Below are 25202 nucleotides of genomic sequence, written 5' to 3' on the forward strand. Positions count from 1 at the left end.
TTTGCGATCACTTCATTCATTTGAGCCAGCTGCTCATCAATTGAAGTTGCTCCAGTAGTCATGACTTGCATGGTTATGTTGCTGCTTGAGTCGACATCGGAAAGTAAGGCCTCTGAGTACTTCCTTGGGCCTTCCTCTCTTGGCACCCTTAGCGAGGCCAGGGTGATCACGGGCTCGTGCCACGGGTGCTCTTGTTCCTTCGGTGGAGTTGACGCAGGGGTGGAAGAGGTGGAAAAAAGAGCTCTTGCCTTGCTTCGAGTTGTGACGTCCGAAGTGACACCATCTGCGGTGATGACGCTTTTATTCTTTGCATTGGTTGCGAGAACATCTTGAATCTTCTTTGATGCCATTTGCGCTTTTTGCGGATTCGAAGATAGAGATGAGAGGTAGAGATAGTCCCACTGGGCGTGCCAAATTTGTAAACACGAAAATTCTTGCAATGAATGAGACAAGAACACGTGTACAAAATAATATTTGTATTAATGATTTAGAGGTTACAATCTTTTCTACAAATTTAGCCTCTGATTCGATCTTTGTAATATGTAGATTTGTGGATTGTGCTGTTGGTCCAAAGGGCCTTCGAGGCTTGATCTTAGGATGAACCGGTGATGAACGATGAACGCTTTCTTCAAGGGGTCGTCGGGGCATGATCTTGAATTGGTGGAAGTTTTCAAGGGCCGTTGGGGCTTGATCTTGAATGAGGATTTGGTGGAAGTTCCTCAAGGGCCGTTGGGGCTTGATCTTGAAGGAAGATTTGGAAGTCGTCAAGGGTCGTTGGGGCTTGATCTTGAAGGAAGATCTTGAAGGAAGATTTGACGAAGTTCCTCAAGGGTTGTTGGGGCTTGATCTTGAAGGAATATTTGACGAAGAACGAAGAGAGCTTTCTTGATCCTTCGAGATTTGCTTGAGAGCTTTGGAGTTTCAAGGCTTCAAGGTTTTGGTGTGATGTGAATTCGTCTTTTTTTTTATATCCTTTGATGGATAAACCTATTTATAGGCTTTGAGAATGAATCACCACCATCCATTTTTTTGGTGAAGTGAGTGGATGTTGTAGGTGAAGTGAGTGGTTGTTGTAGGTGAAGTGAGTGTATGATGTTGGTGAAATGAGTGAAGGTTGTAGGTGAAGTGAGTGTATGATGTTGATGAAATGAATAAAGGTTGTAATTTTAATGCATTAGTCAACATTTATTTCACTGAAATTTCGATGTCTACAGCCCGTTTATAATGTAACCTCCCGCACCCTATGCTCACATTGGATCCAATTTAGGTGCACAGTCTTGTCGTACAGACCATCATAGGTGGTTTCTGAAGGAAAAATTTTGTCTTAGCAAAGAACATGTGAGAATATTTGAACACATATGCAAACTATTAACATATTAAAGTAGGCATGCATTCAAAAACAATTCTAAAACCCATGACTTTCAAAGCCTAGTGAATGGTGAACCATGAGACTCTTCAACAACATTAAAGAGAAGGAAGGATTTAGAGATTCATTACCCCTGAAGCTCATCCTTGTTTACACAAGGGATTTGATAAGCTCATATTTATATATATTTTACATAAAATTCACTTGTCTTTTCTTAGTTAGTTCCTTATATTTTTGAGCTATTTACTATGTTTTTGTGTTTTGTGTGATTTATCAAGCAAAGAAAAGAAAAGTAGCACAAGTGAATTATTAAGTAACAAATTCGTCAAAACTGCCTGTGCAGATTATCTGACTTTGGAAGCATGTTACAAACAGCTCAGAATGAATGGGTGAATGATCCTTATATGCGTGGAAAGCTACGGATGTCTATTTTCTGGAGCAATTTACGGATTGTTAATCTCATTTTTCTAGAAGAAGTTATGGGCATTGTAACACTGAAAGGTCAGAAAAGGGCTAAGCAGATTTGGCTAATAAAAAGAGAAAGGCAACACATGGGCAAAGGAAACACACACACATGGGCAGAAAATGGGTGGATTGTTGGCTGAAATAATGAAGAACATGTGTCTGCAAATGCAAAGGAAAAACACACACACATGGGCAAAGGAAACACACACACACATGGGTAGGAATTGTGGGTGTTTGGTGGTTGAAATGATGAAGCATGTGTGTGTAAATGTAAAGGAAAACATGGCAGAAAATGTGTGTGTTTGGTGGTTGAAATGATGAAGCATGTGTGTGTAAATGTAAAGGGGAAACATGACAACTCACACCCACACAAGATGCACATGCAAAGGAAATGGAGTGGTCCTCTCTCAAGCCTATAAATACCACCTCCCATATTCATCAACACAACAGATTTTGATCCTTGTTTGGCCGAAAATTCCCACCTCCATTCTCTCCAAATTCAGCCAAAAACCACCCCTAGCCACACCACCCATCAATCCTAAACCTTTCCATACCATTCCCCATCCATTCTACACCATAAAAACCACCCAAAACCGTCCAAAACCTCTAGTGCCGCTGCTTGCAAGGAAGGAAAGAGAAGGAACATCTTGTGCCGTGCCTATGCCCAAGCCTTGGGAGTGTTGGAGCGTTTCTAGGTGTTTTCTATCTTTGTTTTTAATGTCTAAATTTATGCATCTTTGCTTTGTAAGTATGAGGAACTAAACCCCTATTAGTTAGGGGGTGATTCGAAACTATGTTCATGCTTGCAATATGATTTGATTACATCCAGTTGTGATTCATAAGTTGTGAATTCAATTTAGTTATCCGTTCGTATAAAAACTGATTTATGTATGTTGGTTGAGAGTGCACGCTTAATTTTCATGCATGAATTTGACGCTAGAATATAAGGGAGTTTCACCTAATCGTTATGAACTTATATTCACAAGTAGTGAAGGTTGCTAGTCACAATCACGTTAAGTAAATTCTTGGCATAAGTTTCATGCAAATCATAGTAACGAGTGCCTCGTCAATGCTTATGTTTTTCATAGAACTTAATGATTCTTGCTTGTATCTCTATTATGCAATTGAAAATTCGAGAGCAGAGTGAACTCCCCAACTCAACTATTGAAAATTTGAAGGAAGATTTTGAAATCCATGATGCTATCACTTTGAGAAGTGCTATGGAGGTTGAAGCTAACCTAAAAACATCCAAACATAGCCTAGAAGTGGATGAGGAGCTGCTGATTGAGGAGGAGGAAGAAGACATACACACGGAAAGGGTAGAACAACCCTTGTCGCAGCCCCTTAAGCCCTCTAAACCACCCACCACAAGTAAGGACGTCCCAATTTCATTTCATTCTAATGTTATTCCTCCGAACGTCCCTTTTCCTCTTAGGTTTTTGATTCCCAAGAAAGAAGAGAGTGAAAAAGACATCGTGGAAGCCTTCCCAAAGGTGCAAAATGATATTCCAATTCTTGGTGCAACAAATCAAGTTCCAGATTGTGTTGAAATATTCAAAGGACCTTGTACACCAAGAAGAATGATTCAAGAGAAAGTAGTGGCTGGAGAAGATGTAGAATGCATCAAAGAGGATGTGCTTGAGACAACCATTCCTAAAGAAGTTGAATTTTATGCAATGGGACAAGTCCCAACCATCACATTCAATCTGGCCAAGTCCAATATCCCTGAAACTTTCAAATATGTGGTGTTTGTGTCTCCAATTTTACATACGTTTTCCACTAACTTGCTGATTTTGATGATTCAGGCACCCATACTAGAATTTACACCATTGCCGGATCACTTCAAGTATCACCTTCCATTCGAAGATCACTTCCATGGAACCTAGGGGAATGGGACAGGAGGTATCGTCCGGCTGCAAGACGTTAAAGAAAGCGCTTCTTGGGAGGCAACCCATGTATTCAAAAAAGGAAGATCTATGAATCGCTCTACAATCAGTTTTGCGTTTCTAAAAACCTTCACTTTTCTGCATTTCTATTTTGCCATGATTGTCATTTTTTTATTTTTGTTGTTTATTTAATTATTTTTGGGTGCGGGTTTATTTTTGAAACATTGATAGATATGCAAGATATTCTTACATTCATTTTCATGAAAAAAAAAAAGGAACATTAAGCAAGAAATTATAAGAGGGAGCCTTCACAAAGGCTGCTTAGGAGAAGTATCAGTAGTTGGCGGAGCCTCAGCAGTTGGCGGAGCCCCAGAAGGAGGAGGCAGTAGAGGTTGATCATTTGGAGCTTCAGTACGCGGTACAGCCCTAGAAGACGAAGGCAAATGCTGTTGGAACAAGCCCACAAACCTCTGATGATCAAGTAAGATCTGACCATCAGATTCCTGCATCTGGTGAATTTTCCTCTTCATGTTTGTGGCATAGTTGTGTGCGAGCTTGTGCAATTGTTTATTTTCATGCTTAAGCCCTCTAATCTCCTGCTTAAGACTTATCACTTCAGCCGCCAATGATTCAACTTGACGGGTTCGGGCAAATAGGAGTTGGGCCATATTGGACACGGAACCTGCGCACTGCACACTGAGAGCCAAAGATTCCTTAACAGCCAGCTCATCAGACCATTTGGCAAGTAATCTGTTATCTTTGGGAGTGACAAGGTTCCTGGCCACCACCGCAGCTGTCATATCATTCTTCATCACCGAATCCCCAACGGTAAGGGGACCAGTGGGGGATATGAAGGATGGGCGCCATATGTTGTCTGGAGAAGGCGGGGCTACCTCTTCACCAAGGTTCAAGTCAAAACGACGGTCGGAAGGGCCAGACATTTTTCAGAGGTGTTAAAGAAAGAGGAGATCGGACAAGTCAAGATCGTAGAAGTGCAAAACGGGAGTTCTTACAGGCAGAAATTCAAGTGTGCTTTGAACGTCCTGCATACCTCTATAAAAATCAGCACGCGATGGGATTTTAGAGATCGAAGGGGCGAGCTCAGAAATCGAAGAAGCCAATTCAGAAATCGAAGAGGCGCCAACTTTCTCAAAAGTTGGGCTTACTCACAAACCACCGATTTCAGATATCAAAGAGTGTCAGCTTTCTCAGCCTCGTCAGCACCCGTCACACGCAAACTCAGCTTTGCGAAAATCACGGGCAGTTTTTCGAAACGCCGATTCCAACCATCTGTCTCTCTCAGCCTCGTCAGCTTTGAGGAAATCACGGGCAATCTGTCGACGATTTCTGCTGAAGTAGAAAACACGTGAAGTTTACTGTTCAATCATTAAACGGTTGCCGACAGGAGTGAAAGGACAGTACCGGTTATTATTTCCTATAAATGTCGACCTTTACCCACCATGGCAAGGCAGACATACATAACCTTCCTTCATCTCCGAGAATGCCTTTCCAACAAACCCTCTCGAGTCACTCAGTGTTCCTTATTCCTTGGGGTACCTCTGCAAACAACCTATCCAAAGAAAAAGTATTTCATATCATGAAGGTTGAAAGCAAGAGTATCTCATATCATGCATTCTCCATGTCCTTTTCCTTGTCTTTGTTCTAACCTGCAGGACATGGAGAAATTGCTCTCGAGTACTCGTCTTCCACTGCTGATGTACTTCCAAAGAAGCTGCCACATCTACCTGAAGAACAGATAAGGCAAGCGAAAATGATACCAGCAGCATGTGGAGACAACGTGCAGAAGAAACAAGCAGAGAAGAATGCAGCTTGCACAATCAACCCAGCATAAGGAGTCTGAGTTGAAGAACTAGAGAAGCTGCCACATCTGCTTGGAGAACAAATAAGGAATTGAGCCTGCACAATCAACTCGAGAGCAGAAGGAGTCTGAGTTGAAGAACTCAAGAAGCTTCAACAACATCGCCAAAGAGCAAAGCTTCGCCGTACAATTCCAATCCAGTTCAAGATCAAAGCTGTGGAAAGGTAACAAGATCATCTACCTCCATAACCAGATTTGTGTTCCTAAACTCTACTCTTTCTTGTTTTTACCTTGCTATACTTGTCATGTTTATTCGTTATTTGTTTATTTGCTTGTTTTTGTGTGAGTTTATACTTGAAACATTGAGGACAATGTTTGATTTAAGTGTGGGGGGGGTAACCATTGTTTTGCATGAAAGTCGTAGGAGTTTATCACCCATTACTTCTAATGTTGTTCCTTGCTCTTTTAAGTGTTTTTAAGCTGTTTTGAAGTGTTTTAGTTTGTTTTGATATAAAAATCCGAAAATCTCATAAAAATTTGAAAAAAATTGTTTTGAAAAACCTAAAAAGAATTGTTTTTGTATGTTTATTTGTGTCTTAGGGTACCTTCCAACACAATAATGAGGATTTGGTTTTTAATTACATGACTGTTAAAGAGAGTTATAAACATGGATGAACATTTGATTTACTCTTTGGTGTATGCTTGGTTGTGGTTATAATTTATGAATTCACATGCAATCATAAAGGAAAAATTAGTTTTTGTAACATGCTTGAAGGAAGGAACTCAAACAAACGCTACAACCTTGTGAGACTTGAGCCTAAACGTTATTTGGAGAGTTGATAATCTGTGCATTATTGTTTTCTAAGTCGTTGCATGATCTCATTATTCTTTGCTTGGTTACTACTTAGAAGGCGTTTCATCATTTAGTTCCAAATGCTAGAACTCATGCCCATTTCATTCAAAGCATGATATTGATTTGCATAACACATATTCAAGATGAAGTTGTGTAGTTACCACCACCAAAGCCAAATTGCCGTGTATCCTACTTCATTATATGTTTAAGTTAACCCCATTGAGCCTTGTTAGCCTACGTTCTTTGTTAACCCACGTTATCCTCACCTAGCCTAGATTAGGACCATCCATACCTTTGTTCTTAAAGCATAGTAAAGCATGATTCAAATTGAATTCCTTGTGATTATGTACGGCAGAAAATAAGTGTGGGGGAAGTGTTTCTCATGTAAGTAGTGTGCCATAGGCACGGGTGGAAAGAAAAAAAAAATATAAAAAAAAAAAAAGAAAAGAAAAAAAAAAGAAAAAAAAAGTTGAATTTGACCCTAAGAGTTGTTTAAATCTTTCCCTTACGTCTAAAAGTTGATTTCTGCAATCTAAGTGAATTATAAGTTCAAGTTCATTATTTTATTTGCTATTGCTTTAAGAACGTTTGTTTTCCCTTACCTTCATTTGTTAGCCAACACCCCAAGCCCGTTACAACCTTTGACTTCAATCTTGAGTGTTATGTGTTTCAATTTGTGGAGTTTGAATTTGGTATGAGCATATGGTATCACTGGTTCTCGCATCTAAGTAGTAGCATTCCATTCATGAGATCATATCTAAACATGCTTAATAACTCTAGAAATCGCTTTCTTTGTAATACATATATGTGAGCGTTCGTTTTCATGTTTACATCAATCTTCTCACATATAACTAGTATAGGGTGTGTAGTTAGAAAATCTGAGTGAAAATTGAGTGAATATCTTGTAAGGACTTGAGCAAATTCTCTAAGGCATGTTACTACATTCAAAATCATATTTTAATTGGTAAAATGTGAACTAGTACGTGGTGACTATGATTAAGTATGTGCTTAAGTGTGAAGATGACTCAAATCTGTGGGGATAATGATTTTTAACATGTCATGTGCGTTCGAAATCCCTAAGGCAAACGTTGGAAGGTTTAGGTTGTGTTTTGTTTTCTTTATTTTGCTCGAGGACTAGCAAAAGCTAAGTGTGGGGGTATTTGATAAGCTCATATTTATATATATTTTACATAAAATTCACTTGTCTTTTCTTAGTTAGTTCCTTATATTTTTGAGCTATTTACTATGTTTTTGTGTTTTGTGTGATTTATCAATCAAAGAAAAGAAAAGTAGCACAAGTGAATTATTAAGTAACAAATTCGTCAAAACTGCCTGTGCAGATTATCTGACTTTGGAAGCATGTTACAAACTGCTCAGAATGAATGGGTGAATGATCCTTATATGTGTGGAAAGCTACAGATGTCTATTTTCTGGATCAATTTACGGATTGTTAATCTCATTTTTCTAGAAGAAGTTATGGGCATTGTAACACTGAAAGGTCAGAAAAGGGCTAAGCAGATTTGGCTAATAAAAAGAGAAAGGCAACACATGGGCAAAGGAAACACACACACATGGGCAGAAAATGGGTGGATTGTTGGCTGAAATAATGATGAACATGTGTCTGCAAATGCAAAGGAAAAACACACACACATGGGCAAAGGAAACACACACACATGGGCAAAGGAAACACACACACATGGGTAGGAATTGTGGGTGTTTGGTGGTTGAAATGATGAAGCATGTGTGTGTAAATGTAAAGGAAAACATGGCAGAAAATGTGTGTGTTTGGTGGTTGAAATGATGAAGCATGTGTGTGTAAATGTAAAGGGGAAACATGACAACTCACACCCACACAAGATGCACATGCAAAGGAAATGGAGTGGTCCTCTCTCAAGCCTATAAATACCACCTCCCATATTCATCAACACAACAGATTTTGATCCTTGTTTGGCCGAAAATTCCCACCTCCATTCTCTCCAAATTCAGCCAAAAACCACCCCTAGCCACACCACCCATCAATCCTAAACCTTTCCATACCATTCCCCATCCATTCTACACCATAAAAACCACCCAAAACCGTCCAAAACCTCTAGTGCCGCTGCTTGCAAGGAAGGAAAGAGAAGGAACATCTTGTGCCGTGCCTATGCCCAAGCCTTGGGAGTGTTGGAGCGTTTCTAGGTGTTTTCTATCTTTGTTTTTAATGTCTAAATTTATGCATCTTTGCTTTGTAAGTATGAGGAACTAAACCCCTCTTAGTTAGGGGGTGATTCGAAACTATGTTCATGCTTGCAATATGATTTGATTACATCCAGTTGTGATTCATAAGTTGTGAATTCAATTTAGTTATCCGTTCGTATAAAAACTGATTTATGTATGTTGGTTGAGAGTGCACGCTTAATTTTCATGCATGAATTTGACGCTAGAATATAAGGGAGTTTCACCTAATCGTTATGAACTTATATTCACAAGTAGTGAAGGTTGCTAGTCACAATCACGTTAAGTAAATTCTTGGCATAAGTTTCATGCAAATCATAGTAACGAGTGCCTCGTCAATGCTTATGTTTTTCATAGAACTTAATGATTCTTGCTTGTATCTCTATTATGCAATTCATGTAGGGAACTTGTAGGGAATGTTTTGGGTTGTCGTATGCAATCATCCAACCTAATAACTTGTGGAAAAACTGAGGGTTAATTAGTGCAATTCACGGTTAATTTGGGGCGTTGAGTATTCATAGTTTATCGAAAAGCAACTGGAAATCGTTTTGTATGCAAGTGTGACATGTGTGGAGAAGAACCTCCTAGCTAGCCTTCCATCCATAAGTTTCATTCAAATTCATTTACAATTTGTTTTGATTCACCCAAATTTGTCTAAGAATCTGTTTACTTTGTTCTTGTCTTAATTTAATTATTTTCGTCCAAAATCAACCCCATCTTATTTCTTTGAGTCATATTAATTAGAACTTGTCTTAGATTATGTTTTTAAGTGTTTTAGTCCATTAGAAAACCAAAATTCGTCCAAGTTTATGTTAGGCGTTCAAAACTGCCCAGAAAGTGTTTTTAAGGCAGTTTTGAGTGTTTATTTGCTGTTTTGAATCTTTTTGTTTATCTTAGTATTTTAAAGTATAGTTTTGCATTCTTTGAGTCTAGTTTAGTGTTTTAAACTTTGTTTTTACGTTTTCAAGTCAGTTTCCAAGTGATTTAGCAATCCCTCCTAATCCCCGGCCTAGAACGATCCCTACTTACATACTTCACTACATTTGATAAAAAGAGGGTTTAATTTGTGTGCTTATATATTTCGCATCAAATTTTTGGCGCCGTTGCCGGGGATTAGCAACTTTGCTAATCCCCCGTTGTTTCTTTTTCATGTCTTTTGTTTTACTTTTGATATTTGATTTAGTTTTCTTTCTTTGATTTTAGGTACTAGAGAAGTAAGACATGGATTTTGCTAGCATTCAAACTCAATTGGCAAATCTTACTTCTCAATTGTCACAGTATGTCGAAAGGACCACAATGCAAAGTGTCCCTACATTTGGTGCGTCTTATAGGCAAGGATATCAAGCCAATCAATGCCCACAAAGAGATTGGAGTGATCATTCAAACTCTATGTGGTGGGAAGCTCAACAAGTTCAACATGAAGGATATTGGCAGCCATATGAGGAGTTCTATTCAGGACCTATGCAGTCACCACAACCTCATATACAATATGCCCAATCAAACTCAGACTCGTCAATAGATTACAATCAAATTCTTAATGAATTAAACTCTATGGTGCAGGGCTCACAACAAGAAGAATATCTGCCACCATCAGAGGAGTTCTATCACTGGCCATATCAACCGTCACAGTCACCACAACAATCTGCCCAATTCAATTCAGGTACGTCTTTGGATGATGATATGTTTAATAAGTTACTCACCTCTTTGAACCAGAAAGTAGAACATCAAAACAAAGAGATACAAAATCAAGCCAAGAAGGCGAGTGAATTGGAGATGCAACCTGGGCAGATTATGGAGTTCATGGCACAAATTCAAGAGCAGAGTGAACTCCCCAACTCAACTATTGAAAATTCGAAGGAAGATTTTGAAATCCATGATGCTATCACTTTGAGAAGTGCTATGGAGGTTGAAGCTAACCTAAAAACATCCAAACATAGCCTAGAAGTGGATGAGGAGCTGCTGATTGAGGAGGAGGAAGAAGACATACACACGGAAAGGGTAGAACAACCCTTGCCGCAGCCCCTTAAGCCCTCTAAACCACCCACCACAAGTAAGGACGTCCCAATTTCATTTCATTCTAATGTTATTCCTCCGAACGTCCCTTTTCCTCATAGGTTTTTGATTCCCAAGAAAGAAGAGAGTGAAAAAGACATCGTGGAAGCCTTCCCAAAGGTGCAAAATGATATTCCAATTCTTGGTGCAACAAATCAAGTTCCAGATTGTGTTGAAATATTCAAAGGACCTTGTACACCAAGAAGAATGATTCAAGAGAAAGTAGTGGCTGGAGAAGATGTAGAATGCATCAAAGAGGATGTGCTTGAGACAACCATTCCTAAAGAAGTTGAATTTTATGCAATGGGACAAGTCCCAACCATCACATTCAATCTGGCCAAGTCCAATATCCCTGAAACTTTCAAATATGTGGTGTTTGTGTCTCCAATTTTACATACGTTTTCCACTAACTTGCTGATTTTGATGATTCAGGCACCCATACTAGAATTTACACCATTGCCGGATCACTTCAAGTATCACCTTCCATTCGAAGATCACTTCCATGGAACCTAGGGGAATGGGACAGGAGGTATCGTCCGGCTGCAAGACGTTAAAGAAAGCGCTTCTTAGGAGGCAACCCATGTATTCAAAAAAGGAAGATCTATGAATCGCTCTACAATCAGTTTTGCGTTTCTAAAAACCTTCACTTTTCTGCATTTCTATTTTGCCATGATTGTCATTTTTTTATTTTTGTTGTTTATTTAATTATTTTTGGGTGTGGGTTTATTTTTGAAACATTGATAGATATGCAAGATATTCTTACATTCATTTTCATGAAAAAAAAAAAAAGGAACATTAAGCAAGAAATTACAAGAGGGAGCCTTCACAAAGGTTGTTTAGGAGAAGTCTCAGTAGTTGGCGGAGCCTCAGCAGTTGGCGGAGCCCCAGAAGGAGGAGGCAGCAGAGGTTGATCATTTGGAGCTTCAGTACGCGGTACAGCCCTAGAAGACGAAGGCAAATGCTGTTGGAACAAGCCCACAAACCTCTGATGATTAAGTAAGATCTGACCATCAGATTCCTGCATCTGGTCAATTTTCCTCTTCATGTTTGTGGCATAGTTGTGTGCGAGCTTGTGCAATTGTTTATTTTCATGCTTAAGCCCTCTAATCTCCTGCTTAAGACTTATCACTTCAGCCGCCAATGATTCAACTTGACGGGTTCGGGCAAATAGGCGTTGGGCCATATTGGACACGGAACCTGCGCACTGCACACTGAGAGCCAAAGATTCCTTAACAGCCAGCTCATCAGACCATTTGGCAAGTAATCTGTTATCTTTGGGAGTGACAAGGTTCCTGGCCACCACCGCAGCTGTCATATCATTCTTCATCACCGAATCCCCAACGGTAAGGGGACCAGTGGGGGATATGAAGGATGGGCGCCATATGTTGTCTGGAGAAGGCGGGGCTACCTCTTCACCAAGGTTCAAGTCAAAACGACGGTCGGAAGGGCCAGACATTTTTCAGAGGTGTTAAAGAAAGAGGAGATCGGACAAGTCAAGATCGTAGAAGTGCAAAACGGGAGTTCTTACAGGCAGAAATTCAAGTGTGCTTTGAACGTCCTGCATACCTCTATAAAAATCAGCACGCGATGGGATTTTAGAGATCGAAGGGGCGAGCTCAGAAATCGAAGAAGCCAATTCAGAAATCGAAGAGGCGCCAACTTTCTCAAAAGTTGGGCTTACTCACAAACCACCGATTTCAGATATCAAAGAGTGTCAGCTTTCTCAGCCTCGTCAGCACCCGTCACACGCAAACTCAGCTTTGCGAAAATCACGGGCAGTTTTTCGAAACGCCGATTCCAACCATCTGTCTCTCTCAGCCTCGTCAGCTTTGAGGAAATCACGGGCAATCTGTCGACGATTTCTGCTGAAGTAGAAAACACGTGAAGTTTACTGTTCAATCATTAAACGGTTGCCGACAGGAGTGAAAGGACAGTACCGGTTATTATTTCCTATAAATGTCGACCTTTACCCTCCATGGCAAGGCAGACATACATAACCTTCTTTCATCTCCGAGAATGCCTTTCCAACAAACCCTCTCGAGTCACTCAGTGTTCCTTATTCCTTGGGGTACCTCTGCAAACAACCTATCCAAAGCAAAAGTATTTCATATCATGAAGGTTGAAAGTAAGAGTATCTCATATCATGCATTCTCCATGTCCTTTTCCTTGTCTTTGTTCTAACCTGCAGGACATGGAGAAATTGCTCTCGAGTACTCGTCTTCCACTGCTGATGTACTTCCAAAGAAGCTGCCACATCTACCTGAAGAACAGATAAGGCAAGCGAAAATGATACCAGCAGCATGTGGAGACAACGTGCAGAAGAAACAAGCAGAGAAGAATGCAGCTTGCACAATCAACCCAGCATAAGGAGTCTGAGTTGAAGAACTAGAGAAGCTGCCACATCTGCTTGGAGAACAAATAAGGAATTGAGCCTGCACAATCAACTCGAGAGCAGAAGGAGTCTGAGTTGAAAAACTCAAGAAGCTTCAACAACATCGCCAAAGAGCAAATCTTCGCCGTACAATTCCAATCCAGTTCAAGATCAAAGCTGTGGAAAGGCAACGAGATCATCTACCTCCATAACCAGATTTGTGTTCCTAAACTCTACTCTTTCTTGTTTTTACCTTGCTATACTTGTCATGTTTATTCGTTATTTGTTTATTTGCTTGTTTTTGTGTGAGTTTATACTTGAAACATTGAGGACAATGTTTGATTTAAGTGTGGGGGGGTAACCATTGTTTTGCATGAAAGTCGTAGGAGTTTATCACCCATTACTTCTAATGTTGTTCCTTGCTCTTTAAGTGTTTTTAAGCTGTTTTGAAGTGTTTTAGTTTGTTTTGATATAAAAATCCGAAAATCTCATAAAAATTTGAAAAAAATTGTTTTGAAAAACCTAAAAAGAGTTGTTTTTGTATGTTTATTTGTGTCTTAGGGTACCTTCCAACACAATGATGAGGATTTGGTTTTTAATTACATGACTGTTAAAGAGAGTTATAAACATGGATGAACATTTGATTTACTCTTTGGTGTATGCTTGGTTGTGGTTATAATTTATGAATTCACATGCAATCATAAAGGAAAAATTAGTTTTTGTAACATGCTTGAAGGAAGGAACTCAAACAAACGCTACAACCTTGTGAGACTTGAGCCTAAACGTTATTTGGAGAGTTGATAATCTGTGCATTATTGTTTTCTAAGTCGTTGCATGATCTCATTATTCTTTGCTTGGTTACTACTTAGAAGGCGTTTCATCATTTAGTTCCAAATGCTAGAACTCATGCCCATTTCATTCAAAGCATGATATTGATTTGCATAACACATATTCAAGATGAAGTTGTGTAGTTACCACCACCAAAGCCAAATTGCCGTGTATCCTACTTCATTATATGTTTAAGTTAACCCCATTGAGCCTTGTTAGCCTACGTTCTTTGTTAACCCACGTTATCCTCACCTAGCCTAGATTAGGACCATCCATACCTTTGTTCTTAAAGCATAGTAAAGCATGATTCAAATTGAATTCCTTGTGATTATGTACGGCAGAAAATAAGTGTGGGGGAAGTGTTTCTCATGTAAGTAGTGTGCCATAGGCACGGGTGGAAAGAAAAAAAAAATATAAAAAAAAAAAAAAGAAAAGAAAAAAAAAAGAAAAAAAAAGTTAAATTTGACCCTAAGAGTTGTTTAAATCTTTCCCTTACGTCTAAAAGTTGATTTCTGCAATCTAAGTGAATTATAAGTTCAAGTTCATTATTTTATTTGCTATTGCTTTAAGAACTTTTGTTTTCCCTTACCTTCATTTGTTAGCCAACACCCCAAGCCCGTTACAACCTTTGACTTCAATCTTGAGTGTTATGTGTTTCAATTTGTGGAGTTTGAATTTGGTATGAGCATATGGTATCATTGGTTCTCGCATCTAAGTAGTAGCATTCCATTCATGAGATCATATCTAAACATGCTTAATAACTCCAGAAATCGCTTTCTTTGTAATACATATATGTGAGCGTTCGTTTTCATGTTTACATCAATCTTCTCACATATAACTAGTATAGGGTGTGTAGTTAGAAAATCTGAGTGAAAATTGAGTGAATATCTTGTAAGGACTTGAGCAAATTCTCTAAGGCATGTTACTACATTCAAAATCATATTTTAATTGGTAAAATGTGAACTAGTACGTGGTGACTATGATTAAGTATGTGCTTAAGTGTGAAGATGACTCAAATCTGTGGGGATAATGATTTTTAACATGTCATGTGCGTTCGAAATCCCTAAGGCAAACGTTGGAAGATTTAGGTTGTGTTTTGTTTTCTTTATTTTGCTCGAGAACTAGCAAAAGCTAAGTGTGGGGGTATTTGATAAGCTCATATTTATATATATTTTACATAAAATTCACTTGTCTTTTCTTAGTTAGTTCCTTATATTTTTGAGCTATTTACTATGTTTTTGTGTTTTGTGTGATTTATCAATCAAAGAAAAGAAAAGTAGCACAAGTGAATTATTAAGTAACAAATTCGTCAAAACTGCCTGTGCAGATTATCTGACTTTGGAAGCATGTTACAAACAGCTCAGAATGAATGGGTGAATGATCCTTATTTGCGTGGAAAGCTACGGATGTCTATTTTCTGGAGCAATTTACGGATTGTTAATCTCATTTTTCTAGAAGAAGTTATGGGTATTGTAACACTGAAAGGTCAGAAAAGGGCTAAGCAGATTTGGCTAATAAAAAGAGAAAGGCAACACATGGGCAAAGGAAACACACACACATGGGCAGAAAATGGGTGGATTGTTGGCTGAAATAATGAAGAACATGTGTCTGCAAATGCAAAGGAAAAACACACACACATGGGCAAAGGAAACACACACACATGGGCAAAGGAAACACACACACATGGGTAGGAATTGTGGGTGTTTGGTGGTTGAAATGATGAAGCATGTGTGTGTAAATGTAAAGGAAAACATGGCAGAAAATGTGTGTGTTTGGTGGTTGAAATGATGAAGCATGTGTGTGTAAATGTAAATGCAAGTGTGACATGTGTGGAGAAGAACCTCCTAGCTAGCCTTCCATCCATAAGTTTCATTCAAATTCATTTACAATTTGTTTTGATTCACCCAAATTTGTCTAAGAATCTGTTTACTTTGTTCTTGTCTTAATTTAATTATTTTCGTCCAAAATCAACCCCATCTTATTTCTTTGAGTCATATTAATTAGAACTTGTCTTAGATTATGTTTTTAAGTGTTTTAGTCCATTAGAAAACCAAAATTCGTCCAAGTTTGTGTTAGGTGTTCAAAACTGCCCAGAAAGTGTTTTTAAGGCAGTTTTGAGTGTTTATTTGCTGTTTTGAATCTTTTTGTTTATCTTAGTATTTTAAAGTATAGTTTTGCATTCTTTGAGTCTAGTTTAGTGTTTTAAACTTTGTTTTTACGTTTTCAAGTCAGTTTCCAAGTGATTTAGCAATCCCTCCTAATCCCCGGCCTAGAACGATCCCTACTTACATACTTCACTACATTTGATAAAAAGAGGGTTTAATTTGTGTGCTTATATATTTCTCTAGGTATCCGTTCAGAAAGGCTGTCTTCACGTCCATTTGCCATATCTCATAATCATGGTACGCAACTATAGCAAGCAAAATCCGAATGGACTTAATCATGGCTACAGGAGAGAAGGTTTCTTCATAGTCAATCCCTTCTCGTTGCCTATAACCCTTGGCTACTAGTCTAGCCTTATAAGTCTCCACATTCCCATCAGCGCCTAGCTTCCTCTTGAAGACCCATTTGTTTCCAACAGGTACTGTACCTTCTGGAGGGTCTACAAGAGTCCAGACCTGATTTTGATACATGGAATCCATCTCAGATTTCATGGCCTCTTGCCATCTCTTTGAGTCAATGTCGGACATTGCTTCAGTGTAGTCCCTAGGGTCTTCCTTTGTGTCATTGTCACCTAGAAGGTGCAATTCCCCAAAGTCATTATCTAAGCCATACCTCTTAGGTGGCTTGCTAACCCTTTCAGATCTACGTGGACCTAGGGGTTCAGGAACAGGGTTGTCAACTTGTCGAGTGCTTGTTTGTGGTTCATCATTAATCTCATTAATTTCCATCGTTTTACTTATAGTTCCTTTGAGAACAAATTCGTCCTCTAAAAACTTAGCAGTTTTGGCGACAAAGACTTTTTGGTCGTCAGGATGGTAGAACTCATATCCCATAGTTTCTATAGGATATCCCACAAAATAGCACCTAACTGATCTCGCTTCAAGCTTAGTAGCTTCAAGCTTCTTGACATATGCTTCACAACCTCAAATCTTAATGTGATTAAGACTTGGCTTTCTTCCATGCCATATCTCATAGGGCGTCTGCGAAACTGACTTGGAAGGTACTCTATTAAGCAAGTAAGCTACTATATATAGAGCGTATCCCCAGAATGTTACTAGTAGATCGGCGGAACTCATCATAGAACGAACCATGTTCATCAAGGTTCGATTTCTCCTTTTAGAAACTCCATTAAGTTGTGGAGTTCCCGGTGGAGTCCATTGTGATATTATTCCACACTCTTTGAGATAATCTAGGAACTCGCTACTTAGATACTCTCCCCCTCGATCTGATCTTAGGATCTTTATCTGTTTCCCAGTTTGATTCTCAACTTCATTCTTGAATTCTTTGAACCTTTCAAAGGATTCTGACTTGTACTTCATAAGATACACATAGCCAAACTGAGAGTGATCGTCGGTGAATGTGATATAGTAGGAGAAGCCTCATCTCGACATAGTAGACATAGGTCCACATACGTCAGTGTGGATTAACCCTAGAATTTCAGTGGCATGCTCTCCTTTCCCAGTGAATGGAGATTTGGTCATCTTCCCTTTTAAGCAACATTCACAAGAACCCATTTGGTTATTACCTAATGGGTGGAAATATCTGTTTTTCGACATCTTGCGAATCTTATCAAGGTTCACATGTCCAAGTTTAAGATGCCACATCTTTTCTTGGTTAACTTCTTCTCTAGCCCTTTTGGGTTTTGAGGTATTCCCGCTTTTAATACAGTGCATCCCACTAATTGTCTCTAGGTGAAAAAGTCCCTCTATCATATTACCATGAGAGATAATACGACCGTTCAAGTATAAAGTGCAACTCATTTTGTCAAACAATATTGAGTGCCCATCTCATAAAAGCTTAGAGATAGAAATCAAATTCTTTATACATGAAGGAAAATATAAACAATTTTTAAGTTCCAAGACTTCCCCAGAGGGTAGTTTAAGCATGTAGGTGCCTATTGCTTTTGCAGATATCTTAGTGCCGTTCCCAACTCGCACAATCATTTCCCTATTGCGCAGTGTCCTGCTCCCTATTAGTCCTTGCAACGAATTGCAGATATGTTGACTAGCATCTGAATCAAATATCCAGGAATTGGAGCTCACTGTAAAAGCACTCTCTATGACAGAAATAGTCCCTTCTAAAGTTCGTGTCATAAGGCTCGCAATGCGCACCCTGTATTTCTTCTTCCAACGTTCATCTTTTCCACAATGAAAGCATGTTCCTTTGGATTTTATTGCCTTCTTCTTATGTAACCTTTTCCTTGTGATTGCATTCTCACTCCCACTATCCCTTTTGAAACCTTGTTCAAACTTACAGCACATGTCAATCATCTCGGTAAAAGTATGATCGAATCTATTCACTTTATAGTTTACAATAAACTTAGTGAAATCATCCGAGAGAGATCCAAGGAAAAAGTCTTGGGCCATTTTCCCATCGATGGAAGTTCCTAAACTCTCAAGATCTTGAAAGATCCTTTTCATCTTTTGTCCATATTTATGAACCGATGTCCCCTTTGCCATTTTGGCATTCAATAGACTACAAACATTTGAGAATCGTACATTACTAGTCTCAATGTCATGCATCTTATGCAAACTTTCAACCATGGCACAAGAAGTGTCCATGTGCTTATGTAGCTTCATAAGCTCCTCACTAAGTGAAGTGAGGATTAAGCATTTGGCTTGTAAGTCATCCTCATAGTGTCTATCATAATTTTGACACTCCTCATTTGAAGCTAGTTTCGTAGGTGGTACATGAGGAGGGGATTGCTTAAGCACATACAATATGTCTTTCACCTTTGAGACATTCTCAATGTGGCGATACCAAGCAAGGAAACGTTGGCCCCTAAGGGCCCTTTTGTCAAGTATAATGGTGGGTGTAATTTTAGGCATGTCGTTAACTACATAACATAACAGAAATCGTATTAGATTGTTGATTTTAAAACTACTTGATTGGGTCTTAAATCAAATAGTACCACCCACTATTTTTGGCAAATTCCACATCCCTCAATGGAATTCGAGAGTTATGTTGAACTCTTAGCGGGGTATGGGAGGCTCACCATTACCAAGCCCACCTCACGATGATACGATGTTGGTTAGCAAAAATAATGATGAGAGAATAACGCTTTAATCATTTACAACTCTTGTAATTACCCATCTAATTTTGGCCTCTAGAAAATGATGCCTCACAATGATATGATGTTGGCACCATTGCACTTAGTTAAGTTATTCCCACCATGCTAGTTCGTGTAGGGGTTCAAGAATAGCCTCACAATGATATGATGTCGGCCATCCTCGTTGCCTACCTCACCACATCATGTATGTACATAAGGACTCCTCCTGAATGTAAGCACATACTTTGAACTTCCCCATGATAGGGTGAAGCCGGTGTAGGAGTCACAAACGATTGGAGCCCACCATGGTGGAAGGCCTACGAAGAGATGTTCAAAGCATCTCTCGCTTATCAACTTAATATTCGTTTTGTTGAGGGAGTAGTGTTGGGCTACATCAATTTTATTTTAATCTTATTAAAAGAAGTTGGGCCTATCACAACCATTGGTCCAAGTTAATATGAATTAGTAGTATATAATACTCCCACTATTTCGATGAAACAAGCGAGACTATATGGAACTACTAACGAATGCATTGCATCCTCATATGGACTATATAGTCATATTAGGTCTTAGGATGATTATGAACCGTTTGATTTGATCCAACACGAGCCTTGTGTTGGACCTTGGGTCTAAGGTAGGTAGTTGTTGATTTTAGTTACGTGTTTAATCTAATTAAACCGTTATTTCCTATTGGGCATTGGACCCAACTATTCCAATTTGCATACAATGAACAAATAGGAATACTTGAAATAAAGAGAAGGGCTTATGCCCTTTTACAACACATTAGATGGACTTATGTCCATATACAACAAATTTGAACTAATCAAATTACATTCAAATCTAAACTACTTAACCCAAGCATTCATAATGTAAAGCGGCCAATCACATAGCTCAATTATCGAGGTCTTTGGTTCATAATCACCCTTTTCTTAATCAATCAATTTAACTAAGAAAGCAACTTAAACAATTGGTTTTAGGATTCATAGAATTGATTTAAATGGAACTAAATGAAATGAAAATCCAATTCTCATTCAAGAGACAAAACCATTTTGTTCTCATCATCTTTTGGGCCGAAAAGCAATGACCACAACTATTGGGCCATAAATTTAAAACATAAACTTTTGGGGTCACTTTGTAAAAACACAAGAGTCTACAACTTCATGTAATTACAACTAGAACCCAAAAATTTCAACAATAATAAAAACTTCATTAAAGGAGCAAAACAATTTGTCCTTTAGCGTTTTTGGGCCTTAACGTAAAAACGCAAACTTTTGGGTCAAAGTGCAAATACACAAAAGTATCAAAACTTTATGTAATTGCATGAAAGCCCCAAAAGTACCCCCACTAAGGGGTGGCCAGTTTTGGTGGTGAAAAAGGAGGGGGGAAAAGGTTTTTGGTGAAAAATTCAAAATTTGAAAGTGCTTGGTGCAAGTGGATAGGTAGGTGAGGAAAAGTTGATTGGGATGGGTTGTAAGAAAAATGTTTTGTTAAATAATAAAGGCATAAATCATCCATCCATCACCAATCAATAATAAACCAAAACTTTATTCAAAGCAACAAACATATTGAATCAAAACACCAAAACTTTTTGTTCTTGGTAAGAACATCAAGAACATTGAAGAACACACATGAAAACTCATAAGAGCTCCATGAGTGTTTTCACTCAATAAAACTCAAATTTTCACTACACAAAAGAGGGTTAACATCCTAGGGTACTTAGGGGTTCCAAAAGTCACTTTAAAACTCTTTTAACAAGACAAACATGAACCCAAAATTCCACCCTTTGGATTTGGCCGAATCTCCCCACATACATGGCACCAAATTTTAGTTCCAATATTCATGCTTAAATGAACTACATCTACAACATTTGAGATGCTAAATTTTCAAGCAAAATTTATATTCAAAAGCAAGAACAAAGCTTGTAACATTTACAACATTTAAATCACAAACCATGTAAAACACAAAACCCAAAGGGATTCACCATAAACTAGACCTAGGCTCTTGATACCACTTGAAGGAAAAATTTTGTCCTAGCAAAGAACATGTGAGAATATTTGAACACATATGCAAACTATTAACATATTAAAGTAGGCATGCATTAAAAAACAATTCTAAAACCCATGACTTTCAAAGCCTAGTGAATGGTGAACCATGAGACTCTTCAACAACATTAAAGAGAAGGAAGGATTTAGAGATTCATTACCCTTGAAGCTCATCCTTGTTTACACAAGGGATTCACCCAAGTGGAGGGCCTTCAAGTCACCTCCTAGCTCCTTGGATCTTCCTTGTGATTTTCTACCTTTTGATGCTCCTTTGCTCCTTGAGGATGTGAGGAAGGGATCTCCAAAAACACCAAAGATTTGGTGTCTCTAAGTCTCCACACCAAGGATGAGGTGTGAAGATGAATTGGATGACTTAGAGAAGAAAAGATTGCTAGCTATATCTTCTCTAAGTGGCCGGCCTCCTTTAGAGAAAAAGAGAGAAAGTGTTTCTCATCTTTGTCTCAAGAAAACCCTAATGATGTAAAAGCTATAAAGATGCTTTTATATCTCTTTTCTTAGGTGAGAGGCAAACTTGCAATTAAGCAAAACTTCCCACTACCCTTGCTATGGCCGGCCATCTTAAGTGATTGGGCTATTTGCCCATATTTGTTTTAGTTGTCATACAACTTAAACATAATGGGCCTAGTGGACCAAACCTTTTTGGACCCCGAAGCCCAAAACTAACTTAAAAGCCCAATACGAACCTTTCGTAAAATTAATTAACTAATTAATTAATCTTGACCATTCTCAATTAAACCATTTAATTGCTTATCCATCTCATTTATATTTCTTCACTTTCATCCTTACTCGGTGTACGATCTATTAGGTTCCAATTAGCGAGGCAGTGGGCGATTGTTACTCTTAACGATCGATTGTGAATTGAAACAACATTTCAATTCTCCCTTTGTTGAAGATTAATGTTTGCTAATCTTCAGGGCTTCCACAAACCATGAGTGACACCTAGCAGTATGTCATGGCTACCCAAGCTAAGTAGAAGTGGTTGGAGAACCTATCCAGTTACAATTACAATGCAATACGGTCATTCTTTAATACAATACTCTTAATCACATTGTTTGAGTGATAGTTTGTTTCATGTCTACTGTCTAATGTGATACTTCTTTATATTATTCAATTGAATATGATTTGGAACATACTTCCTAAGTCATATTCGTATGCTTTGGCCAAAGACTCCCGAATCATATCTTAGAGTATTCTCCTTCCACCATGGAAGGTTAGAGATCCCTTGTTGTATATTCATATGCCTACATGACTAGATAGCTTGACCCCAACAATGTCGTGGACACTCTTGATGGAATGCCTTTGACATGATCAAAGATCAAGGACCTAACCATTAGACAACTATGATGTCTCAGGTCAAAGGACTACTTTGCATATTGCAACTAACGAGTTCTTAGATGACATGTATGTTCAAACTCTCTTTTGATCGTTGTTCAGTGTACTCGATTACTCTTTCAAGCACCTATGTGTTTGTCTTAGTGTCCAACACTAAATGACTTGAGACTAGTCATACTCACGCTTGAGTTGACATAACACATACTAACCTTAGCGGATTGTCAATGCCCAATTGGCAATCCTATGGCTAGGAACGTTTTAGGAATGAACATAAGAGAAAGGTCTCGTTAATCTAACTCACTTAAATCACTTATCTCTTAGATCAAATACATTCCTTGGATTCCCTTATTGCTTAAACACATGACAATAAATAGTGATTAACAATAAGCTTTGCCCTTTATTAAACATATAATAGTTTAATACAATAAGTATTCCAAAAGCTATTACATCAAATGAGTGGCTTTGTGGGCATACTTCCAACAGTTTCGACTCGTAGGTGACTAGCGATTTATCGCATAGATATCATGAGTGTGTAGCATTGAGCATAACTATAGTACACCCAGTTTTGTCGTACAAACCCTTATAGTGGTTCCGACTCGTGTGCAGTGTAGTGCTGTATAGGTCACTTGTAGTGACTCCGACTAGATTAATTAATGATCTATGAATGAATTCGACCGTACAGACTTCTGCAGGGGTTCCGGCTAATATGTTATTTTCACCTAAGTTACTTATTCTGTTTTATATTTTTGGCATGGCATACTTATGATTATGGATATGTGAAGCATGATTTGATATATATTCCATTTCTGTGAAAAATTATACATGTTTTATTGGGAGGGGTTAAAGCATTTGGTAAATGAAATGATTTTGAAAAGCTTTGTTTTTGCCCACTCACACTTTCTGTTTTGCGCCCTTCTAGGTTTTAGGTAGGCTTGCTGTTGGTGGCATTTGAGGATCTCCGTAGGACCTCTTTTGGCACTGTATAACTAGTACTTGTCCTACTGGACTGCACCCAGACTTATATGCTCTGATTAGGTGTATTTACACTTGTATCTCATTCCTAGCACTTTCTGCTTAGTAGTGCACATTAATTAGCTTTTGATTTTTATTTATTCATATCTCTTATCCTTATCGCTTCTACACTGTGCAAATGGTTACGTCACTCTCACGTGACGGCCATCATGCCCTGATTGGGGTCGAGGTGTGTCAGTTTGGTATCAGAGCCTATGTTTAGCAGTCATGTATATCTTGTGAATAATCGAATCATTATGATGTCTTCTGTTTGAATTATGCCGCCTCGTAGAGAGCCACATCACTCAGCTGAGCCTAGTTTCCTTGATATTGCACAGTTAGGGAAAGTTATAGCTAATGCCATTCAATCTTCGTTCCATCCTCCTCAGAGGACACCTCTTGAGACTGTGTATAATCTGAAGCTGAATCATTTCATGGGTAATGAAAGACATGAGGGAGCGGAAAAGTGGCTTAATTATGTCGAAAAGACTTTCTTTGTGATGCAGAGTCAGGGGAATCTTCCTCCTGATAGGTGGGTCGAGATGACTACTTGGTTTCTAGGTCCAGAGCTTGCATCGTGGTGGAGACAGGAGTCCTATCAGATGCCATCAGAGGTAACAACCGATTGTGAGGTGTTTAAACAGTTGTTTAAGAAAATGTTCATTCCCCTTGAGTATATTGATCGTACGAAACAAGAATGTACGCATATGAAACAAGGAAAGATGATGGCGAATGAATATTACAGGAGATTCACTAATTTGTCTCGATATGATCCGGAGGTTGCTGCTAATCCGGTTGAGATGCTTCGTCGTTTCAGGTTGGGTACTAAGAAGAAATGGCATTCTATAGCTACATCGACTCCCTGTGCTACTTACCAGGAGGTTTATAAGGTTTTATTGTGGATTGAGGACTCAGAGAACATGCCTAGTAAAAGTGAAGATGAAGAAGAAAAGAACGGGAACCAAAGGCAAGATGATAAAGGTAAAGGTCAATCATCTCAAGGACCTCGTAAGACTCGGAGTTTTAAGAGAAGTGGTGTCAGTTCTAGCTCTTCTAGTGGAGGTTTGAGCTCTAATGTGCAGATGAGAGGAGAGGCAGAGGGACTTTGGTGGTTAGGTGCTCCTTTATGCTGCAAGTGTAATAATAGGCATTTTGGAGAGTGTAAGAGAGGCATCAGTACATGCTATACTTGTGGACAGTTGGGGCATAGGGCTGCACATTGCCCTCAGAATTAGCAGAGGCCCCAACAGCCTTCCTTACCACCACCTGCAATGATCCAACAAGTTTCAGGACCTAGTGGTTATGCCCAGACTGGTCGTCATGGTGTTTATCATTATTAGGGCGATGCCGCTCCTTATACTTCAAGGCAGTATCAGTACTCGCATGACCCTCATTATTAGAGTGGTTACCCTCAGTATCAACAGGTTCTATACGATATCAGCCACATTCAGCTGGTGGATCCCAGTGGTACTAGGGGCGACAGCCTCAGTAGGTAGAGATTGCTGTTAGCAGTGCAGGATCTTCGAGGCAGTCTGGTCGGCTAAGACATGGATGGGGTATTCATGCTAACAGAGGTTGTGGTAGACGACAGCAGAGTCAGGGACGTATCCATAACATGACACTGCAAGATGCTCAGAACAATCTTGATTTAATTATGGGTACGTTAAATATTCTTCGTCATTGTGCTAGAGTATTGATTGATTGTGGTGCTATGTATTATGTTCTTTCTC

General features: G+C 38.9%; 1 protein-coding gene across 1 annotated transcript; it reads left to right on the top strand.

The window, feature by feature from the left end:
* Positions 1-23750: 23750 nt before the first annotated feature.
* Positions 23751-24707, top strand: LOC139196855 (uncharacterized). Its single transcript, XM_070823200.1, has one exon. The coding sequence runs from the start codon at positions 23751-23753 to the stop codon at positions 24705-24707; it is 957 nt and encodes a 318-aa protein (XP_070679301.1).
* Positions 24708-25202: the final 495 nt, after the last annotated feature.

Source organism: Malus domestica, chromosome 06, assembly GCF_042453785.1.
Source record: "Malus domestica chromosome 06, GDT2T_hap1".
Taxonomy (NCBI): domain Eukaryota; kingdom Viridiplantae; phylum Streptophyta; class Magnoliopsida; order Rosales; family Rosaceae; genus Malus; species Malus domestica.

What these genes read in the sequence shown, in the direction of transcription:
- LOC139196855 (XM_070823200.1), top strand. Translation starts at nt 23,751, where the DNA reads ATGCCGCCTCGTAGAGAGCCACATCACTCAGCTGAGCCTAGTTTCCTT.